Raw genomic sequence first — 24,427 nt, 5'->3', positions numbered from 1 at the left:
ATACAGTAAAAAAAATATGGATCATCAGGAAGATAGGAGCCAAATAGTCAAGATAATAATATAAAACAAAGAGCAATGATAATATAAGCTTTGGAACTGTTCCAGATCACTAAATATTCTCACAAATACACAAACAAGTAATAAATATATTAAGAAAAAACAATGGATTCTTCAAAAAGAAAGCAGTGACTTTGGGAGCTGAAAAACTACAGCCGATGCAAAAGTGACAGAAGCAGCAGTTTCTTGGCCGGCTCCCAAAGAGTCCATATCCTTAGACTCCTCCTGGTAAATGGACTTGTAGTTAAATAGAACTTTAGTCTGGGTTGTTACACTGCTCTTCACATTCACTCATTCACCCCATATTCAAACACTGATGGCAGGGGATACTATTGTAGGGGCGAGGTTGATTAGCTAATCGTATTCATATGCATTCACACACTACTGACTTTGTCATGAGGAGCAAATGGGGTTCTTGGCCAAGGTCACTTCGGCACGTGACTGTGGGAGCTGGGATCGAACCGCCAACCTTTCAATTGAGAGAAATACATTTGTCTCTACATCTTTGTTTGTTTTTTTCTTTCTGATGCAACATTGTTTTATTTAACTCACCTGTTTAACTTGTTGAATCTACCAGCTCAATGCTGAGCTGGCAGTTGTTGATCTTCCAGATTTGGCTGTCCACCTTCTTATCCAAACATAATACTGTATTTTGTATATACAGAAATAAATCAACAATCAACAACAGATATCACACAGTCCTTATTTATTTGTCCACAATCTTAAAGCCATTCTATAATAAATCTTTAGTATATAAATTATTTTTCAATACAATAGTAACACTTGTCAACAATCGTTAAAGTCAAAAAGTAAAATCTTCCCTCTAACAAATTCAGCAGTATTTATCAACATACAAAGGAAAAGAACACATTCATCAACTGGCACAAAGGCTCATGGGATACAGACACAAAGCCCTCTCAAAAAGTGCATTATACAGCAGTCATGTTGCAATGCATTTAAATAGAAACTCCTTTTTTTTTTTTTTTTACAGTAAAATAGACAAATGTCTTCCCAATATATTTGGCAATTTATCACCCTTCTTGATCAGATATGTATAAAAAGTTGTCTCAATCTTCTTCTGCTTCATGTTGAAAATATGAGATAGAAAATGGTTTTAAAATAGTGGAAGACATCCCCAGAAGCGTAAATTCTCCCTTAAATAGCAGTACAGTGTTGCAGTTTTTTGAAAGTCACTGTAACTAAATGACAAAAACAACTGCTGATTGAGAAATAAAGGAAAATTGCAACGTTCAAAACCTTCAAAACGCCCGTGTAAGACAAATTCAAGTATAAAAGTAATTTTTGGAGTGTTGAAGGCTTTATGCTGAGATTAAAAATAGTTCTGTTTGACACACTGCTGAACTTATTCAGACCATTTAACACACAGCAACAGTGAACAACTGTATTAAAGAACACAACTCTATTTAGAAAAAAAAAACACTTGTTAACATAACTGTTTGTTTTCCCACAACAAACAAGGCTTCATGAATCTTAAGACACAATGTTGCTCATGTCTTTCCTTCATTTAACTCAAATTCAATGTTAAAACTGAACATTTAAAGCAACACATTTAACAATTTAATATGTGCTCCCTTGTTTTACCCTCAGAAACAAGTTCACATATTAATTGTTTGCATGCATAGACATGTCTCTTTCCTTTAGAATAGAATGCCTTTATTGTCATTGCGTGACTTGCATACAATGAAATTGGAAGCAATGTTTAACTGCAATCATCAGAAGCTCTGCAGAATTAAAGCCTGATTCCCAGAGAATACTAAATCCTAAAATATGTTGTACTGCTGCAGCTTTTGCAGACACCCAAGCACTTCATCATGATTGCATCACAATGAACACTGTACTTTTTTTGTTCATTCCTTGCAGCTGAAAGGCAACTATTATTTAAGATCCTGTGCTGTGTTTAAAATCTGCATGAACCTTAAAATAGATTACAGTACATGCTTAGGACACAAACAGTCATCTCCATCAATGAAGGCTAATTCTACAACAGCATGATAGATATCAACACACCAATTAAAAGAGTTAGTAACAATTTTTTCCCGCTTCTAACAGAACGTTTAAGCCAGTAAAGAAATTAACTTAAGGTCACAGTTAAATGAGGTTTACACTTGTAAAAGTTAAAGGTAGTTTAGGCAACTAAAACAACAAAGTCTAGTCAGTACAAACATCAGTTTCCTCTTTTTTTCCCGGTCTTGTCCCAGAGTGCAACACATTCTTGTTGCTGTAAAACTGGCTTTAATAAAAGAAACAGATGCTGTTACAACTGCCATAATTTATACTGTGGAAGTTTTAAAATCATTGACTGTATTGGGCAGTAGTTGATTATTTTGCATGACAAAACACAGTATATTATTTATGCCTATTTCAACATGTATTTGTTTTAGGGCTGCACAATATTGGAAAATCAAATTGGGACATTTTGTAGATATTACAGCTGTGATATGATTCATGATAAGTGGAAATGATTACTTTGGATTTATGTTCTCATAGAAAATATCATGATGGTCTAGCCTTTGGGGTCAGTAACAAAAAAGCCACTTTTTAAAAGAAGAAGATGAGGAACGCTGCAGCTTTTTACCTCTATCAAAGAACTGCAGCTTCTACTTTTTGTAGTAATATTTGGTCATATTTAATAATTTAAATTTAAACATTTTGATTTAATTTGCAGCCTCAATGATGTATTTTTTACATTATTCGTAAATTATATTATTTTTAAATTATTCTTTTTTTTTGCAACAAAGTGGTAACCATCATTGATTTGTTGTGTTTAGAACCAGACTGAAAAATCAAAAACAGACATTTCAGTCTGGTTTGTAATAACTTCCTTAATAAGCAATGCTCTAAAATATCAATTATGATAAATACATATATCACAAAAAAGAAACATACAGTAAATAATTATTGTAACCATAATTTGTTCTTCTGTATGTAGCGAGAAATAATCTTATTTAAGAGACAGAAGTCTTAAAATGAAAAACAATTGCACCTCAGTCTAAAGCAAAACACAGTTTTTCACCTGCAAGGACATAGTGAAGAGTCGCCTACAAGAATCAAATCTGCAGGTGTGGAGAAACCTGTTTGTGCACGCACGCACACGCACACGCACACACACACACACACACACACACACACACACACACACACACACACACAAACCCTCTGCACATTCAAACGTGCAACAAACATCTACACTAAGGGTCAAGTTAAGTTCCCTTGACGTGCACTTTTAAAGACAACATCAAGCTTTTAAAAAAAGGTAGTGTCTGCTCACATTCAAGTAGTGTAACGTACTTTCCCGTCATTGTTTTCAGCCTCTGTTGGGCTTTAATCTGCCAAGTAACACCTCATGATCAAGCAGCCAGCTGAGAGAGACATCTTAAAATGCCACAACCTTTCACTGAGGCTGCTCGCTGTCAGCTGACTCTGACCTGGTACCTCGAAATCACTCTGATGAGCTTCAACCCCCGGGACTGTTTGTGTCAAACTTCCTGTTGTGTTCAGAGGAGGTCGGTTCCATCGTACACCACAGGCTTGTCTAGACTCAGGTGGTACAGCACTTTCTTTGAGATGAACCTGATGAAAAAACAGATGGGAACGCTGAATCTTGATCCTTCTATGCACGTATTTGATTGTTCAAAATATTTTTCAAACACAATAACATGTAAGTCAGGGAGTGACTGACCTCGAGAAGGAGTTGTCAAAGATGAGGATGTATTCTCCAGAGTTTCGGACTTTCAGTTCTCCCTGGATCGTCTCTTTGTGGGAGTTACAGCGAGTCAGTGGGATCAAGACCTGTGGAGGGAAAAGGGCAGAAACCTTGTTTGACATTTATAACCAAGGCGGAGGAATATATTTCTGCATATTTAGGCTTGAGATGTGGAAGAATAAGAGGAGGAGGAGTGAACCTGCTTATTGAACCCAAGTTATTTTAAATCTCTTGCCAATTCTCTTTAGGTGGTTTGTTTGTCAGTTAAAATCTGTAGTTTCTATCTCACTGAGTATGATTAAGTATAGAAAAAAGAGTATTCATATAAAAAAGGAAGAAGAAGGAGTCTTTGGATATGGAGCTTGAGATACCTGCCTATGTGAAATACCCTAAGGCCAGTGTCCGGGTTCTTTTTCATAATTGATAGGTTTGCTGTCTCACCTTGGCCTGCTCCAGCGGGGTCTCTGTGCTCTCCCTGTAGACCACGCTGAAGGAGATGCTCTTGGGTTCAGAGGTGAACGTCCAGCTGACGGTGGGACCAGGACTGCTCATGATGATGGGGATGGTGCTGTAGCAGCTGGACTTGATGAAGAGCTCTCGGGAGCTGTCCCCAAACCCTGAGATGTCATCTACTGCGAAGTGGATGGAGAGCCTGCAGCACAGAAGATAAAAACAGGATCAGATTAAAAAAACAGTGCACAATATTGTGAGGGTTTAGAGGGGATTGAGCAATCATTTACGAGTCAATAACAGAAGAGTAATGGTCTACTGATATGATATTTTCTTTACACAGTTAGCTGGAGCTTCTTATCAGCTACAATTCCTCCCCTAAAGGGATCATCCTCTGATTTTCAACCTTATCTTTATCTACCTGCGTTGGGTATACAGAATAAAACTCATGTAGTTTATTTTTCCCTGTCTCTCTCTGGGACATCTTACTGCAGCTCCAATATCTGTTGTTCCTCCAGCTCCAGTACATTTTCTAATGGCTCTTCCCAAAAAGTCCCTCTGACGTAAAAAGAGCATCTTCATGTCAAGGACGAAACTCCTAAACTTGAATGAGTAATGTATAAATTTCTCCAATCAAAGTGCTCAGTAGATAATAGTTTTGTGCCTTGAATAAAGCACTTTGCTCACATGGATCTTCCGCTGTGGTTCCCTGCTGAAACCAGTTCTCTAAACTCTCTCCACAAAAACCCTACCTCGAATTAGAGCAGAAGCAACACTAAGATCTTACGACACAAGTGATGTTTTAGAGTAACCTCTGACCCAAAGATGGTCAAGTTTCATGTTTCACTTCTCGTGTTGAGGTTTGGAGGAGGGTTCCTGGCAGAAAAATACACACAGGACTTCCTCTAAAAGCTTCAAGTCGAACATACACATGTACACTCTGCTGTCCTCAGGGTTTTTACAGTTTAAAGGGATAGTTCTGGTTCTTGGCAAAATTCAAGTTGACTCGTCGTATTTCATAGATCCGAACAGCTGATCAGGACACCGAAGATGGAGGAAAATGTATGTGTTTGGCTTTTTGATGGCAAGGTAAAGTGCTGAAAATTTTAAGTATGTACACAGATATTAGTGTTTGGGTTGAACTTTCTCAAAATGAGTTAAATTATGACTCTGTCCATAGCAGTTCATTCTATTTTTGGTTTCTCAACAAAAAGGTACTGTCCTGCATCTCCTTTAGGTAACACACTCACTACTGACAAGTACCTCAAACATCCCTACATCAAGAAAAAGAAACCATCCCTTTAACTCTCACTGCGTGTGAAACTCACGTGAGTTCTCCAGACATCAGAAGGCAGATCTCTGCGTCCTGCACTGCACCACTATAGTCTTCTTCTGATGTGAGATCTCCTGCACTGGCACTGTTAGATCTGCAAAAAATGACACGCTTACAATGATACACAGTTTATGTTGATTTGCAGAGAATCATTCCAACTTTCATTCATGTTCAAGTGTCAAAGCATACGTTTACATCCATGCTCATTAAATTAATCAAAGAGAAAACATCAATATTGTCTTGAAGTAGATTTTAAAGAGATACATGCAAATACTGTATTTAAAGAGAGAACACAACTACATCATGCAGAAGCATTGGAGATGCTGGTGTACAACTATGCCTATGTGTCATGAAGCTCTTAGTCCTTTTAATATAAAACAATGAATGATTTATGGAACACAGCTGAACTGAAAACATTAAATTTGGGGGTTTATCTAACTTGTCTTTTGACATCAGGCCTCTGAATCTCTTTTTTTGTTTCAGTTTTTGCAACTGATCGTCATCAGAACTAAATCTGTAACAGACAGAACAGATTTCTCTAAAGGCAGTATAGTCTAAAATAGCAATATGTAGAAACTCTGCTCCAGTGGCTTAAATTCATGTCTCATGTTGTGGTTTGTCATCTGAATCACTGACTCCCTGAGCCACAGCCTCATCTCCCCTGGGAGTGAATGCATGTCAGATACTTACATCTGTGCTGCCCCCTGCTGTCCGTGTCCAGGAGAGCATGCAGTGGTGAAAGAGAGTTCACTGCCGTAGACCCCGCTTACTTCCTCCTCTGTAATGATGTCAAACACACCATCCTCCTGCTTTTCAGCTTCATCTGCTCCTGCAAAATAAACATCAGTAACAGGTTAACACATGCATTTTACACTTCACTCCTACTGCACCGTGCATGCGGTTTAAAACAAAACCCAGTCCAAAGCAGGGGTGCAAACACCTCAGTGTGTGACTTCAGTGTGAGGGAGTCTTCGTTTTGTTACCTGACATGGTCACAGCTCTCCCAGCCTGCAGCAAACGACGGAAAGGCGTCCCCGGTGTGCTGGTGGTTAATTCCTCCTGTGGGTGGCGCTCAACCACTGCGCTGTGCTGGTTGTAACAGTCACTGCAGCAGCGCTCTCTGGTGCCGCCCTGCTGGGTGCTCACTGTGTTGCTGCAGCAGTAGTAGCAGAAGGGACGCCCACACAGTCTGGAAATAGAGGCAAAGTGATGGAGACAGATAGGGTGAGTAACGAGTGGTCCTGAAGGAATGCAGATAATGACGATACATACATGAGATAAAGTCAGCCTATGTTGTTGGGAATGTTTAAAATCCATTCTTGGAAATTACTTTTGGTTTTCAAGTTTAGAAAGATGAAGAAAGAAAAAGAAAAATTCAACACAATGCAGCTTGTAAAAGTGCATTCAAGATACTTTGTTAAAAAATGTTGAGTTTTTGCAGAAAGTTGCTTCAAAGTTGAAAAGTAACATCGATTAAAAAACACAATTCATATTGAGTTTTCAGATTTGATCTTACAACATCCAACAGTTTCTGTTTTGAGAGGCCTGAAAGCAGATCTGAGGGTCCACAAGTCTCCAACTTGAAGGATAGAGATGTTGCAATATGGTAAATAGCTATCATGTTGTATTATGTTAATAGCTGTTATTAAAAATGATGTAATAAAGACCAATTATCCAGGAATGCACTAAGATGTAGGTACTTATTACTACCAGTTTATTATTGATTCACTCATTTAAAATCATAATTATATCAAGCAGAACCCCTACAGTCTGATGTGTCTGCCTCACTTTAAAATCACCCAGTGAGACCGCTTCAGCTCTTTTTGTAATTGGTTTCAAATAAAGGAAGAAGCAAACTGAAAAAGTATTTGTACTGACCTATGGAACAGACTGTAAGAAGAGACAAAGTGTTAGTTCCTGTTCTCTTGTTTCTGATGAAGATAAGAAGGTATGAAGGAAGCAGCAGACCTATAAATAAGAATTCTAAGTTTGCCGTTGGCCTAGTGGTTTAAGCCGCTGACCCCATTTACAGAGGCTATAGTCATTGTAGCCATCGTGGGTTCGACGAACAGCCTCGACCATTTGCTGCATGTCTTCCCATGCTCTCTACTCCCCACATTTCTTGTCTCTCTTCAGCTGTCCTATCAAATAAAGGGAAAATACCCCCCCCCAAAATAGATATATACTGTATATATAATAACAAGAATTCTAAAACCAAATCTGTCGAAATTCAACAAAGATGATACAAATTTTAATGAAGAATTTAAAAATCTAATATTTTTATCCTGAGACTTGACCATTGTTTTCATATGTTTGTATCTATCTATATATATATATACACTATAGTGTAATCTCAGATCACCTATCTTTAATTCATCTTGATGTCTTATAAATAGGGCAAAGCTGTTTCCAGATAATCAGCAGCAACCCAACATAACACTGAGTTTCTATAAGTAGTGTTTAGTAGAACATGTTTGAGTTCACTTTTTGGTTTCAGCCTAAATGTGAAGTGAAAACAGTCACAGGTCGACAGTGACTCAGTTGGTCAGACATTTGACTCTCACTACTCAAACACACACAGAGGGAAATGTTGCCTTGGTGGCAGTGAGGCTCAAACTGATGTTAGTGTTTACTTTAGAGATATTGATAGAATGTTTGAAGGGAGTGACAGCCTTTTCCAGAAAAATAACTACTGCGTGTATTGATTTTTTTATTCGTGTTTCAGCTACTAGTTTTAAAGAAAAAGCACTGACATGATGTGCGTGTGTACGTTTGTTATGACACATGACCATCTGACCTGCAGCTGTGCTTGCGAAGCCACCAGCTGAACTGACTGTGGCAGCCCATACAGTAGTTGACGTCCCTCTCTGTCTCCTCATCCCGTAATTTCTGCTCGAACTCCAGGGCGTCAGTCCTCTGCCACAGTGCGTCTTTCTCCCTGCAGAGAGCGCCATCAGGCATATTCAGAAATGTGATGAAATTAGTTTTGAGCAGATTATGTAGTCAGGTGGTCTTTTAAGCAGACATTTAAAAAGATAAACCGAAGATATATTGCAACAAATCGAAGGATAACATCTCGACCCTGCTTTCTTCATATTTCACTCTGATTGAATTTACAAACGGAAAGTCAGAGCAGGAAAATTAAAGGAATGCGTGTATGAAACAGTTTAAAACTTAAGTGTAAGCACCTGATGAGTTCTACAAGCCTCTCTTCCAGATTGATTTTGGTGCGGTAAAGATCGTCAAGTTCAGCAGCTGTCTTCAGATCAACACTCTGTTTGTCCTGTGTGACTCTCCGTAGATTTTCACACATCTCCTGACAGGCTTTCTGAGCTGCTGTGAGACTCTCCTCAGACCTGCAAACATAAACACACATTGATTTACAAACATGTTCAAAAAGTGTCTCTTGTTTTGATGACTTTGATAATGTGAATGTAGTATAAGGTTGGAATTTGGAGCAACATAGAAAAATATCCCTGGAAAGACAAACTACAGCAACAAAATCCACACTTGAATCCAAACAAACAAGCTGAAAAAGCTTTTTTCACAGAGCTCTAATTTAGTCCAGAATGTGTGTTTATGAATAAAGTATCTCACCTTGATAAATTCCCTTTCAGATGGATTATCTCGTCGTCTTTCTGCTGGATGAGATTTTCAGACTCGGCCATCTGGATGTTTTTCTCCTCAATCTGTTGGCAATATCTCTGATTCTCAGCCTGCAATCAGTACAGCACAGCGACACATTATTTCTGCTTCTTTGTGAATTACGCCTGCGACCATAATGTTATGATTACTTCAATTGCTGAGGAGCACAATGCAACTGAAGTTTGTGCTTTCATTTATCAAACAGAGACACACATATGCATATAAAGCACACACTCTTTTTTTGAAGCATCATGTTTGCAGGTTTTTTTTTCCACAGGTTGACAGCACCATATCCTTCCATTAAATCCTTACATGTAGTGTTACTGTAGGAAACCCTTAAAATAGGATTTCAAACATCCTTCAGTGGTAAGAGAACATTCGGATGTATGACACATGGATCCAGGCGCATCCTCTCACCTCAAGCTTTTTTTAATTTGCGTAATATTTTAATAAGAAGTATAGCAATGTAAATATGGCAAATGTAGAGTGATGGATCAAAATTGTGAACCACAGAAAAAAAGCAAAGAAATGTATAATAAGTGACAATATTAACAAAATACTGTGCATCTCAAGCTATATTTAAAAAGGCCATAATTTCCTTTTTCACATTATTCAGTAGAGCATAGAGAGGAACATGATTTGACCTCCCTAAAATAAAAAATAAATAAATACATAAATAAAAAAAATAATAATAATAATAATAATAATAATAATAATGAAGAGTTAATTTGCAAAAACAGATATCTCACTTTTAAATTTTTTAAAAATGTTTCAAAAAACATTTTTTCTATTAGTAGCTTTAAGTATTATAAATTCATCGAAGTTGGGTGGCTTTCACTAAGTCAAAATGACATTACTAATTAGCTGTATCTTAAAAATGTAAATTTATTAAAAATGTACATTAAAAGGAAATATATTTTTTGAAAATGTATAAAACGGAGATATCCGTTTTTTGAAAATGAACTCTTTAAATATATAATAATACATAATGATTAAATGACTTAATAATCAAATGAAATGTAAACAAATAAACAAATAAAAAGATAAAAAGGAGACAAACAGACAGACATGGGGGGATGGGGGGGTCATTAACAGGGCGAGTGTTGAAGAAGGATCCAAAAAATTGCCACTTATTGTAAAACTTTTCTGAGTTGTCTCTTAGTGATAATCTTATCTTCCCTAGTTTTAGAAAAGACATTTCATCCTTGAGCCATACCTCAAGCTTTTTGTGTTTGCTGTCCAGGTTGACCGCTTTCTCCTGCTCAGTTGTCAGCTGTGTTTTCACTTCCTGTAGCTCTTGGCTCACAGTCTACATGAGAACACATGCACAAATAAATCAATGAATGACACACAGATAATGCAGTAGATTTGCTATCATTGCCTAAAAAAGGATGTAGGGGCGCCTGTGGCCTAGCGGTCTAAGTGCCCCACGTTTAGAGGCTATAGTCCTCATCGCAGAGGTCACCAGTTCGACTCCCGGCCGGTCGACCCTCTGCTGCATGTCTTCCCTCACTCTCTATTCCCCAAATTTCCTGTCTCTCTTCAGCTGTCCTGTCAATAAAGGCGAAAACCCCCCAAAATATAACTTAAAAAAAAAGAAAGGATGTGTTTATGCACGTATGTATACAGGGTGCTAGGAGTCATGTGACCCAGGGAACTTAGCTGCACTGTAGTGACTTGGTCCCTGCATTTAACCTTTCAGCAATCACACTTCGGCGAAGTCGTAACAGCACAAATTTTTCCAAACGTAGCACCAAAAACTGATTATTTGGACATTTGGAGGCCACATAATGTTCCTTTCATTTTCACTCTGACTGTACAGAATTATAAAAAAGTATTTGGGCCAGTTAAATGCAAGGTACTATATATTTCTTAAGGTAAAGTGTTTGTGGCTCACCTGGAGCTTGTTGTCGTGGCTCATGGCTTGGCTGCTGAGCTGGAAGCGGAGCCCCTGAATCTCCTCATGTCTCGTCGTCTGCACAGCCTCAGCTTCCTCCTGGGCCTTGCTCAGCTCTTGCTGCAGCTCCTGCTTGGTTGCTAACAAACCCTTCTCATTGTGGAGCTGATCGAGAAGTTGCTGGTTCTCCTGACGCAGCTGCTCTGAGCAGGTGTTCAGTCTCTCTGCCTCCTTAGCTGCGTCCTCCTCCAGCTCCTGCTGCCTCGCTGACAAACCCTCCCAGCGCAGACGAGCCTCTTCATTCTCAGCAGTAAGCATGCACACATGCACACCTAGCTCAGCTGTTTCTGTGTTAGCTCTGTGAAGCGCCTCTCTTAATTCACTGTTCTCCAGACACATGGATTCATAACGCATCTTCAGTTTATTGAGCTCATCCCTGGAGGCCGTCACCTCTGCAGCCAGACCTACTCTAGCCCGAGCCTCACCGTCACGCTCACGAACAAGAGCCTCCTCTCGCTCCCTGGATCGAAGAATCTCATCCACGTGCTTGCGATTTACCTCCTCCACCTGGACTTTGAGCTGCTCTGATAAAACACGGAGGTCCTCTCTGGAGGACTCTGTCACTTCCTGCATTGCCTGAACTTTGAGCCGCTCCTCGGTTCCTGCTAAAAGCTGAGCCCTGAGTTCCACCACCTCCTCCCGGAGCCGGTGCACTTCCCTCAGGTTGAGCTCCAATTGAGCTTCAGCTATAACCAGCCTGAACGGGGCATCTTTGGTTTCCGGTGAAGATGTCTGATGCTCATTGTGGTGCTTCTGTGTTTTTTCATTGCTCTCTGCAGCTCCTTTCTCATAGTGAAGCTCACTTGACCTGCTCTCCAGCTCCTCTGCTCTCGATTGCAGCATCTCACATTTCACAGTCTGTTCTCTCACTTTGGCCTCGGTTTCCTGGAGTTTTTCAAGTAGCTCTCCCTGGCTTCTTTGGGACACAATGAGGTTCTTGTCTAACTGAGCAGCTTTGGCAGTGACTGAGTCCAGTTCCTGTTGAGTTGTGGCTACCTGTATCTTCAGTGAGGACTGTAGCTGAAGAAGCTCCTTATTCTCCTGCTCTGACTTCCTTAACTGAGTATCAGATATGTCTTTTTGAGAGAGCACTTTCTGGACAATCTCTTCTAAGTGCAGGTTTTCATCCAAGAGCTTCTTCTCCCGATCTTCAACACACATTTTAGCAGCCTCAACTCTTCCCTTTAAGTGTTTCTCAGAAGCTCTCAGAGACGCAAGCTGCTCTAACAGAGCTGCTCTGCTCTCAGTAAGCTCTGTTATGCTCCCCTCACTCTTCTTAACACTCTGCAGCAGTGTGGCATTTATTTCCTTGAGGTTGCTGCACTGGGTTTTGAAGTCCTCGAGGTTCTCAGTTTGATCACAGGAGTCATTGTCGTTATCAGAGAGTCTGGAGCTTTCCTTTTCAACGTTAAGCTTCTCCAACTGCTCCTCTAAATGCTTGATTCTCTCTGAGCTAGTGGCTAGCTCTCTCTCTCTGCTTTTAAGAGCTATTTTAACGTCTAGTATCTGGCCCTCGAGTTCCTCGTTCTGGAAACTGCTCGTGCTACATCTCTGCTCTTCCTCCTCCCTCTCCTCATGCAGTCTTCTCCTCAGCTCCTCGGCCTGCCGCTCTCTGCACTCCAGGGATCCTTGTAGATCCTGAAGCTGGGCTCTGAGGTTCCCCGTCTCCTTCTCTTTAAGAGTCAGTGCCCCCTGAATTCTGCCGACTGCACTTTGGAGATCCTCTAGTCGTTTCAGCGCCTTCTCCCGCTCGTCATTGGCTCCGGCTTTTACTTCAGCCAGCTTCTCCTCGCTCTCCCTCAACTCTTCCTCCCTGAGTTTAAGTTCCTGGGACAGACGCTCAGAGTGCCTGGCCCTGTCTTCCGCCTCTCTTTTTGCCTCCAACCTCTCCTCCTCTGCTGTCTTGAGTTTATCCAGGAGCTCCTGGATTTTCCACGCTGAGTCGCGGTAGCTGGCTGTTTGCTGTCCCTTTTCTTTCAGGGCTTCGTCTAACTTGGAGAGAAGCTCCATGTTTTTGTTCTCGGCGGCTGTGAGCCTGTCCTGAAATTCACTTTTTATTGACTCCCTGCAGCTTTGAACTTCATTTGCCTTCTCCACATGATTAGTTTCTTGGTTTGTTTGGACTGTAGATGCTGATTGACCAGAGGACTTCTGAGCTGTTAAGAGTTGGCCTTGAAGGTCTTTAACGACACCTTTCAGCTCATCTGCTTCCTTTCCTAACTCCTGCACACGTACCAGAAGTTCTTGCTGTCTAAGCTCAGACTGATCAAGATCAATGCGGAGGTTCTCTGCGATGCTACAGGGAGAGGGTTCCCCGAGTTCTCCCAGTTCACCAAGAAGGTTGGGATTCAATTCTGAGAATGGGGGGAACTCATGTGCCTGGTTTAGGGAACAAGAGAGATCTGCTCAGGTTCTTTAAAAAAGTCGAATTTGAACAAATGTTTGAAATAAACTGCGCAGAAGATGTGAAGAAGTATGTTTGTACCTGTGAATGTGAGTAGCTGCTAACGAGACTGTTGACACTGGAGCAGCGGCTAGGAGGCTTCCAGAGGAAAGCTGGTGAGGCAGATCCTAATGTTCGCCTTGAACAAATCAGAAATCCGTTATTAGACTCATTCAACACCCGATTTAACAATCAAAGACAAACATGACAGAAACAACAACAATCTTAAGAATGAAAGGAGCTTCATGTGAAGAAAATGAGTATTAAGGCATTTTCCCACAGAAACTTTTCATTTCAAAGGTCCCATCATTTCTTTATGTCTTAAAAATGTCCTTCAAAAGACTTCACTGTAACTTGTGACCAATTGTGAGCAAATTTCTGAGCAAGAGCAAATACTAAGAAGATTCTAATTCGCAGTATTTGATAGAGAGATTTAGAGCATGATGCAACATCCTTTAGTAAGAAAAGGGAAATGGGGGTTGCTGACTATTACAAGAATTTCCTTGAAAGAACTGCTGAGAAATACATGGTTGTCATTTAGGTGTGAAAAAAAAACATATTTTCACAGTCTATCTCTGAGATTGTTGTATCGAACAGTTTCAAGCGACTCTTTGAGATATGACAAGCTGACTGTCATATCCCATATGACTGAGTATCTGTCCTCAAGCACTTGCAGAAAAAATTATACATACTGTCTCTTCTGGTCTAATGAGGGTACAAATTTCAAAAGGCAAACACATGTGATTTAAAGGTTTAACATTGGACATTTATGGGCATTTAATTGAAAAAATCCATCATATTTATTATCTTTAACTTGAAATCATCTGCTTCCAGTGCAGGTGTGCTTAGAAAGAAGCAGATGTGCCATGTTAAAATAAAGGATTACCTACAAGACAAAGATATGGGTTGACGTTTGCCCTCTGCGTCAGTGATATTGGATTGTTAATACTGGTTAAATACATTGATCCAGTTCGCAGTGTTCACCTGTAGTGTTTTATGAAAAGGATTCTTGATCCTGATTTGTGAAAACCCCTTAACAACATGAGCAACACCAGAGGCAAATTGATCACACGTCATGTCAATTCAATCCGCGGAGAAGAGTTCCAGCACATTTTCCATAGACTGTAAGGTGAAATAAAGCCATTACTTTCCATTAACATCAAGCAATGTTATATTTTATATATTTTAGCATAATCCTGACTTAAACAACTAGATTTCATGAGAGTACAGTTGAATATCTATGCTATTCCTCAATCACATGCACATAGCACACTGCTTACTGCGGGGCTATTGAGACCACGCCCCTTACATGCACTGTACAGTACATTCCTCCATCACATGCACAGATGATTTCTAGAATCCTACAGAGGCTAGGCTTGAAAAGCTTGAGGGAAGATGTTTTTTTATTTGCATGTTGAATGGGACTTTTTTGGAGGGAGAGGAGCTCTTTTCATTACACATTTCAAATGAGACTTTTTTGGGATTGCATTTTTGTTAAATTTTGAATGGGCTGGGTTGGGGGGATGAGTAATATCTAACTCAAAATTTATGTTTTTATTTTTCAATGAAAGAATTGATTGGTCAATAAAAGATTTAACACTTGATAAACTTTCTGGGAAATTTACCGGAAATGTCCCACCCCTTTGCAAGGAGGGAGAGCTGGATGAAGACACTACAGTGTTAAATCAACAGGCGGATAAGAATCCATCGCCAAGGAACGCAAACTGCTGTGGAAACACTAAGACTATTTTTTAAAAGTTGAATACATAAATCATTTTAAATAAATAAAATAATCTTTCAATCAAAGTTTTTTGCCTACGTGTTTGTATCTTAAGTTAGTAGCCGGGTAATAAGCAGGATAAGGTATGATTAGCAGGTGGTTATGAGAAATAGATTCTATTTCCCATAACCACCTGCTAATCATACATTATCCATTACAAACAATATCTATCATAGAAACAATATAATGATATAATCTTTATATTTGGCTTATGAAATGTTTGACAGGTGCTTGTCAAACCCTTCTCCTCAGTAATAGCTGGTGTAAGAGGTGTAATAGTCTCTGCACAGCGATGAAGAATGACAATAATGTGATGCCCAGCTAGAGCAACAACTTAAATCAGCTTTTTAAAAACTCATGTCTGCTACCTGTGGAGTGACTGTAAATTGATGACAAGGAAGTGAAAAGCTGTGGAAAAGGTGCTGACGTGAGAAACAGAGATCAATGCTCACACTGTGGGCATCCACACGTCTCTCACACACAAATTTACACACAGTGGAGCTGAGAGAAGGAGCTGTGAATGTGCGCAGTGATGAGTTAATTAAGTGTTACTTAAGGTTGTGAAATGCTTTCCCTTGCTCATCACAACTGTACATCAGCTGCACTAAACTGCTTTGAGCTTTCATGATTACTTGAGGTGTTCTGCTGATCAGTTATTTCCAACCCTGAAGCTGAATGGGGAAAGTGTAAACAAATCATTGTAGGTATTCCTGTGTTACCTCGCAAAGCTTGGCCAGTCTGCATCCAGGTCGTATCCTCTGGCTGCCACGTCAAATTGGATCTGGTTGAGCTCATAAAGATGGTTGATTATGTCAGCAGTGAGGTGAGACTTGAGAAACGGACTCCTGGCGTAATACCAGTCACTGAATTGGAAACAAACAAACATGAAGCATATAACACAATAGCAAAGTAAGAAATACAAACACACACGTTCAAATTTATATGTGACTGACACAAAACGTACTCTTGTTTCACAGTCAGGGTTCAGATTCATGCATTATATTGAACCCTCAGGTATATCTGATGCTATTGTGATCACCTGTTTTGTCATTGTCATGCTATCAAGATGTATTGTTTCCATCTGTTGTTATTTATCGGTATCGTTTGTTGTGAACTTTGTTTTGACCTGCAGACTACTGGCATATTAACATGGATGCTATGCTGTAATGTTCATCAATATGCACTGTCCCTTTAAATAAATAAATAATCAATTCACAATATCCGGGACTTCCAGTACAATATAACTTCACAGCAAAAAATCAATTAATATATATACAAATTAACCATTTTTGGTTCCTTGGGTCCTACAGTATTACACTTTTTATCAGAATTTTTTTTTTTTCTGTCTTAAATTATGTTGTGCTATTTTATTACAGTTATCACTTATATTGCTTTTTCCATAAAGAAGTGACTTTTAAGTGTATTTTTAACAATGTGTAATTTCTTGATTTTGCTTTTTTTATTTTTTAATCAGAGTGAACAAAGCACAACTTGGAGGACTACAGCTATTCAAACTTATTCAAATGAGTTACTTGATAAGGCAATTGTTTGGGGCCCCGGTATCAACTATTGTACAGTTGCTCTGCATGTCTGATTAAGCTTATGTACTTGTGGATGCATGAAATGTCATGTTTATGCTTAGATAACTTAAAGCTAGGGAGGTCACTCTGGAGAAAGGAATAAGCTCTGAAGGTATCTCATTATCCTACAAAAAGTTTCACTTCTTATTCCCATTGCAAGCTTTATATAAGTCCAATCTCTTGCCCTACAAGTGTCTAGTGTGATCAGCTAGCTTGTGTAAGACTTATGCAGAGTGTGCACAAGTAGGTGGGGAGGGATAAGACAGGCAAGGAGGCCATGCATCCAGTTATTTAACAAATGGAACAAAATATGCTTCTTAATGAATTTAAAATCCTAGTTTTGTAAGAAAGCAAGTTAAACTTTTATTCAACTGTTAAAAATGTTCTCTGACACACAGATTAGATGTTATAAGATCATTTAAGTTCATGCAGAGGTGGTGTGATTGGTAAGTCTTCACTGTAATTAATCCAATCCAAGCGGGGACACACAAACACACACATAAACAAAATACCATCACACACACGCACACATGCACGTACGTACATACGCAATGAGTATCTCTTTCTCTTGAAATGAAATAAGAGGTCTTAAAAGGCTGTTCAGTTCTAGATTTACATTTGTTTTGAAGAAGGCTGAGGATGTGAGACACTGTGGGTGTGTTAGGTTTAGTGATGTGGTTGTTGTGTTTTTAAAAAAAAACAGAAATGAGCCATGAATAAGGAAGAGAGAGTCACACTTCCCGTTAAGGATACTGAACATGACAACTCTAATGTCTGCGCATCTTGAAGACAACAACAGTGCCACAGTACATTGACAATACATGTCAGAGGTTTTTTTTTTTTTGTGTCCGCTAACCTTGTGACTTTCTGGTTAATCAGACACTGCTGTAGCGTGTCAGCGAGGCGCTGGTGAACCAGTGAGTAGCGGATGAAGGCTCTTCCTTTCCCCAGTGAGGTCTTCAGCTGAGGACACACAAAAATAACATGCGCTTAGTGTGCTCCGCTCTCAGACATTACCTCACCGTGAAGTAGGCTGACTTTGGTGGTCAGTAAGTGCTTTTTTATAGTCTGGTCATGCAGGTCAAACATAAAGTGGCTCCTGCTTTCTTTATCATCCTTGTTTCAGCTCCAGCATTTCATAACAAGCCTTATTTCAAATAAGGTGGAAACTTACCAGGGTTGCACAATCCATTGACACATGATCAAAAATGTAATCCAAGACACCAAAGGGACCAGTATTTTAAAAATGTGAACGCAAAATAACAGTTCAACTATGCGATGTCTTGCACTGATCTTTAATTGATTTCATTCTGCCTCAATCTATTTATTGATCAGTCTTTTGATACCAGTGTTCATTGTAAGACTATACTTCCTATCTTTGCTCTTGTTTAACTCATTGTTATCTGTATGTCTCCTTGTTTTTATCAACTCAGAAATATATTAAAAGTCATTCACGCTTTTATATCCTCCCGCCTTGATTATTGTAATTCCCTGTACACATGTGTCAGTCAGAAATCAATCCACCGTCTTCAAATAGTTCAAAACGCAGCAGCTCATCTTTTAACAGGAACTAAAAAATGTGCGCACATCACCCCAATTTTATCTACACTGGCTGCCTGTTGATTTCAGGGTTGATTTTAAGATTATTTTATTGACTTTTAAAGCACAACATGGACTTGCCCCTCTCTTTATCTCTGAGCTTTTATCCCCCTACAAACCTGGTCGCAGTCTAAGATTCTTTGGCAGTGCTCTGCTAGCTGTTCCAAGGACCCGACTGAAAACTAAAGGGGACAGGTCTTTCTCAGTCAGGGCTCCTACACTCTGGAACAGCCTACCAAAGGAGATCAGACTTGCAGAGTCAGTCCTGTGTTTTATGTCACTACTCAAGACACATTTTTACAGGAAATCTTTTATTGTGTGATTTTATTTCATTTAAGCTCTGATTGTAAGGGTCTGTTTTAAAAGTCTGTATGTTTTTAAGTTTTTATTTCAATTCATTTTTATCGCTTCATTTTGCTTTGCATTTCTTCTTGTTTTTATTGACCACTGTGAATCACTTTGTTACCTGTATCAAAAGTGCTATATAAATAAATAAATGTTATTATTATTATTATTTGTATTATTATTATTATTATATTTATGTTGTTTTTTACAAGCAGCTCCATACAAATTGCCCCTAGAGGGATCAATAGGTTGTTTGAATTAAATTGAACTGCTACTCAGCATGCCCACAGGTTTTGTTTTCTAGATCCACAACGGACATTTGTTAGCACACCATCATGACTGCACAGATTCACATTTAAATCAATTTAAGATTCACTTTTAATTTTTAATGATTTTGTCATGAATTCTTATTGTATTGCTGTTATATTGCATTTTTTTATCTTATTTTGAAGCCCCTTGAGGATATTTTGTGTGATGTGTTGCTACACAAATGCATTTTGGGGTTGACATTTTTTGTGAAAACTGGAAAAGAGGTTAAAAAATGATCACTGTCGTCAAGTGCAAACATATCAGATCTAATATTTGGTATCTTGAAAGTATTCAGAGTATGTCTTATTTTAAATTATGTGGATGCATTCACTTAATCATTGTTATTATTATTATTATTATTATTATTATTATTATTATGTTTATTATTATTATTATAACAATTATTTTGCTTCTCAGTCTTTTAAACGTTTTAAACATCCATAAAATGTAAAAAAAAATCACAAAAAGCTTCCTCAAATGTACCAAACTGAGGTGATCTCTTCATGTATCATGTTTTTCTGACTTACTTTCCAAATTCTAAAGATTTTTGGCTGACAGTGAGAAGCCGAAAATCTGACAGCGAAGCAGCTGCATGCCGGTTGAAAGGCCTGCTTTTTTCCGCTCCAAAAATGACTCAAACAAAATGGCAAACAAGTGTCCCCTTTTCTCTGTTAATAGTTTGATAAATGGGTAGACTTATTCCAGATCTAGTCATTTAAGAACTCTGCATGCTAAGTATTTTTTTCAAAATGTGTTTCTGCAGAGCATTTAAGGATATCAAAGTTCAAAGGTCACCACCGCAAAGACACAAAATCTACGGTGTCTGTAAGCCCAGACTTTCCCAGCGCATTAGCAGATGGACGGATTTAAGTAAGAGAACAGACCCACGGATCTCCCATAAGGACGCCAGCTGGAGACTCGTTTACGCCAGTGACTGATTGACAGGAGAAAAAAAGAATAAGAGAAGAGTAATAGTAATATTTAAGTAAGAGTATCAAAATGTTCCAACATGGGATAGCTGATTAGACAAGCTTTGTTACTTTTACATGACGACACTGACCTTTAAGGTAACCTGAAACCACAGCTATGTCCTGTTAACACTTTAGTCTCGTTCTTACTCTGCTTATAAAGCAGGGCTGATTCTGTACCTAACTTCCTCATGCTGGAAAACAGTGTCCTTCAGCAGGGTGTAAATAAATAATAACAAAAAGCATCACTGCACCAGTTACCCAAAGTGGTTTGGCCACTATTAGGTAACTGGTTCATCCATCCATAATATATCAAACATGTATTAGTGTCAGCTCTTAAATGTTGATGTTTCCAGCTCTCTCTTCCTCACACAGTGTGAGTGAGACTAATATCTATAGACCCAAAGAAAGGAGAAGTTACCTGCAGATGAACTGTGATACTGAAGACATTCATTAGACGAGGCCCTACGCTGCATCACATTAGGCCACTGTGTGTGCTTAATCCAAACAAGACGCCGGATGTGTATTCTCATTCAATATCAGCAAAAACAAGAAATCAGCAATGACACAAGAAGTGTCAGGCGTCAGCTGATCAGACGCCTGGTTAGTTTTTAGAGAGATAACCTGAAACACTTTGTCAATAACATGATTACACAACAGATACAGAATATTTCAGAAAATGTAATGTAGCTTTCTCATTGGTTAAGAATTTTTCCAAACACAAGGCCGACCCTTTGTAGGTTCTAGCGAGCAAATATAAACATTTTTCAGTGTTTCTCCGTCAAATATGAGAGAAAATGTAATTAAATTTGGCTTCTAATTGTTTGCAAGATACCAAATTAAAATAAAAAAATGTCTTGTTTGTGGTTAAGAATAATCTGATGTATAGAATTATTCAGTAAACTATCAGTAAGATTAAAAACACCGATATATTGATTGTATAACAACATCAAGTGCTGACTTGTTCGAGACAACAACATGGCTTCAAAACACCAATCATCTAAAAGAAATAAGACCTCTTTGAGACTTAACAAACACAATTCAGCCTCAATATAAGACACAGTGAGGAATAAACAAAATAGATTATACACAGCATCAATTAGGACTACTGTAACTACAGGTATGCCAGAATGAAGCTCACCACAGGGAATTCCCAGGACAGAGCGTGAGACACAAACAGCACAGTGCAGCAGGTTTAGGTGTGAGGCAGCAAGTAAATTAGCAACATGAGTCTTACTGTACCTGACCAAGCTAAGGATTAGTCACATGGTTATACAGTCACTGTGTATTTCTGTGTGTACAAGTGTTGCACGCCATGGCAGGGCCCAGGCACTGAGGGTGACAATGAGTGTGTGTGTGTGTGCTGCAGAGGAGGATTACCTCAGGGATGGACTTAACAAAACGGATGCCATCGTTAGCTCCCTTGATCTTAATCAGGCAGTCACAGAAGTAATCCCAGTAGTCTTTTCTCTGACCAAGAAAGGTTGTCTTCTCTTTCTGGTCAAACTGAGAAACACACATCAACTTGTTAGTGCATTACATAACAACGTCCGGAGTAACAAGATGTTCACAACAGCTCTCAGGTTTGGTGTGTGATTCAATTCTGGTAATAAATATAATTTATATCCAGTTCCTGTCACAGCTTAGTAGTGTAATATATTGTTACAACTTACTTACAAAACACAAAAAGAGTTAGATAATGATATAAATTATTTTTTTGGTAGAATTGCTCTAAATATGTAGCCAAAATAACGTGGAATGAGAGCTTGTTTTTTTGCATCATTTCACATTACACAAGCCCAAAAAGTTGAGCTTTAATGGTCTGTATAATATATAACGGCTTCTCACTTGTCTCATTCTGTGACCCTATATGACACAGTCACAACACCATGTCACAAGTAAAACATGTCAGAGGTGAGGACAACTCAACCTAAAAGTGATGCTAGCTTCTCGGTTTGTTGCATATAAGAGTTTAAGAGTCATAAAAAGTTATGAGCAGCAAGACAGAGATCAAGTATTCAAGAGAATACTGCCTCTTAAGATTTATCTTTGACATCTTCTAGGTGATAATCAACAAAGTGTGCCCCCTTTAGGCCCAGAGGACTAAGTTTGTTAAAAAGAGTCAACTGGACACACTTTTAGACAGGATCATACCAAAAACAATCTACTTAAACTTTTTAGTGAAGTTTTGTTCTCATCAGTTTTTACCTTCTTTGTAATGATACCTTACCTGTAGCAGGTATTCTAGTTTATAGAAGAACTTGTGCAGGTTGGCGCTGTCATCAGTCACAGGTTCACTGCACTCCCTGTGTTCTTTACTCAACTCTAACACAGCATCTAACAAGACATTAGCAGCATTAATATCACATTAGAATGAGCACATTTAAATATTTTATGCCTCTACATCCCTCCTTTCCTCAACCCCTACTCATCCCCCCTAACCTCGACCCCTACCCATCCCTTCTTACCTCGACCCTTACTCATCAATCCCAACCTCAACCCTTTAACTTGATTAAATACAATCCTTAAAACAGTACTATCTTGTGGTTTCGTTTTTGCTGTCCAATGATGTGATTTTGTTTACGTTCTTGCAAATGTACATGTTACAAATCTGATTAGAACCATAGACTGTATAAAATATGGACGCAGTATCCGTGGCGTCACCCTTCTGTTTTTGAAGCGCTGTTTTGAGGCCAATCGGCGGCGGCAGCCATATTGTTGCTGTCGGGCGATTGTGACATAAAGAGGCGGGCTTGGAGCCTCCTCGCCAACAGCTACAGTGTTCCCGCCTGTCAATCAAGTCAGCTGTACCTCTCATTGGAAAACTCGTAATCTAAATATCTTTGAAATTGCCGCATTATAAAAAAATTCACCTCCTGTACAGTATGTGCCGATCGAGAAATGAGCTATCCAGACTACACTCGTATTTTGTGCCAGGCTGTAAACATGTTTATTTCGGCTGTAAAGATCGGCCTTTTTGAATTGGCGTGTATGTGGTCTCCGGTACTTCCGGAGCCAGTCTCAAGCGGATCTTTCGATGAACTGCAGTTTTTCGCACTTCCACATTGGACTCATATTTTTAGACAGGAGGTTGCCGCTTGGTGAGAACATCATTATTACCATGCAGATCTCTGATTATCCTCTGCAGCTGGTTATCTCCAACTGATGAGGAGGCCATTATGGGCTGAGGTCAGGGTACCCAGGAAGTACTGAAGAAAACACACATGAAACACAGAGGGAATGGTTATTAACGGTGTATTAAAGAAACATTCTTGTGATATAAACACTGTTCCTTATAAAGCTTCTCTGGAAAGAGGAGACTCATATCTGTGCCATGCCACAAACTGTGAATAAGTACAAATATGTCAAAGCTTTCACAACTTGGATGTTATGATACAAATAGTACTGCCCTGAATTACTTTCACCGCTGCTGTTAGAAAATGGGTCTTTCACAAACACAGTGCTGAGTTCTGCTCACCCAACATGTCTTTTCAGGTGTCACAGATTATATAAATGCAGGGTCCATGACTTTATTTAGGTGACACAATGATGAAACCATTAGCTCTATAAAGTTAGCTAAATTAGTGAGCAGTCAGAGGAGGTAATCACAGCATGACGACAGCTCAAAGCGTATCACTGTTTAAGGCGACAGTGTCCTAATCAGAAACCACCCAAACAAGCTGTGTTCACTGCAATCTATCATTGACATTACAAAGCAACATAGTTGACTTCTCTGACTTCCGCAACAATGTAAGAATCCAACAAAACCCGACATAAACATCGACTTGGAAAAGCTGGCTGGCGTGAGCTACCAGACATGCACCTGTTCTCAGCCGCTCATTTCCTGGTCTTTGGTTGTTTTTCATGGACATATCTGTCACAAAGCATCGCAGTACGGTTGTATAGAAAGTATATCTCATCTACATTGAGTAAATAGTTCAATTGTACACGTACTTGATGATTAAAATGATCCCGAGTGTCCAATTTGTAGGTGATACGGCAGAAACGTGCTAGTGCTGTAGGAGGGACCTGTGAGTGATTGACACGTCAAACGGACCAATGGCTGCCCTGCTACAGCTGCAGTCCGGCGTAGTTTGGTTGAGGGGTAAAACGGTAAATAAACAGAAAGATGAGACGTGTCTCGTGCTTTGTTCATACCTTATTTATCAAGACAGAAGGGTCTGTCAAGAAGATTGTTCTACAGTTTTGTAGACGTTTAAATAAAAATGCTAAAACA

General features: G+C 39.1%; 1 protein-coding gene across 1 annotated transcript; it reads right to left on the bottom strand.

Moving 5' to 3' along the window:
* Positions 1 to 746: 746 nt before the first annotated feature.
* LOC117827360 (FYVE and coiled-coil domain-containing protein 1-like) lies at positions 747 to 24,267 on the bottom strand. Its single transcript, XM_034703927.1, has 18 exons — positions 24,145 to 24,267; positions 23,311 to 23,399; positions 22,421 to 22,527; positions 21,571 to 21,696; positions 17,826 to 17,932; positions 16,109 to 16,252; positions 13,652 to 13,748; positions 11,107 to 13,545; positions 10,426 to 10,518; positions 9,162 to 9,280; positions 8,753 to 8,920; positions 8,362 to 8,502; positions 6,548 to 6,753; positions 6,255 to 6,393; positions 5,560 to 5,658; positions 4,223 to 4,433; positions 3,758 to 3,867; positions 747 to 3,648 (listed from the first exon to the last, which is right to left on the bottom strand). Exons 2-18 carry the CDS (start codon positions 23,366 to 23,368, stop codon positions 3,573 to 3,575), a joined length of 4,440 nt encoding a protein of 1,479 aa, XP_034559818.1. The 5' UTR covers positions 23,369 to 23,399; positions 24,145 to 24,267; the 3' UTR covers positions 747 to 3,572.
* Between the last annotated feature and the right edge of the window lie 160 nt (positions 24,268 to 24,427).

The sequence above is a fragment of the Notolabrus celidotus genome, chromosome 15, assembly GCF_009762535.1.
Source record: "Notolabrus celidotus isolate fNotCel1 chromosome 15, fNotCel1.pri, whole genome shotgun sequence".
NCBI lineage: Eukaryota > Metazoa > Chordata > Actinopteri > Labriformes > Labridae > Notolabrus > Notolabrus celidotus.
Note: the sequence above shows the minus strand (reverse complement) of the source record. Positions and strands in the feature narration are given on the sequence as shown.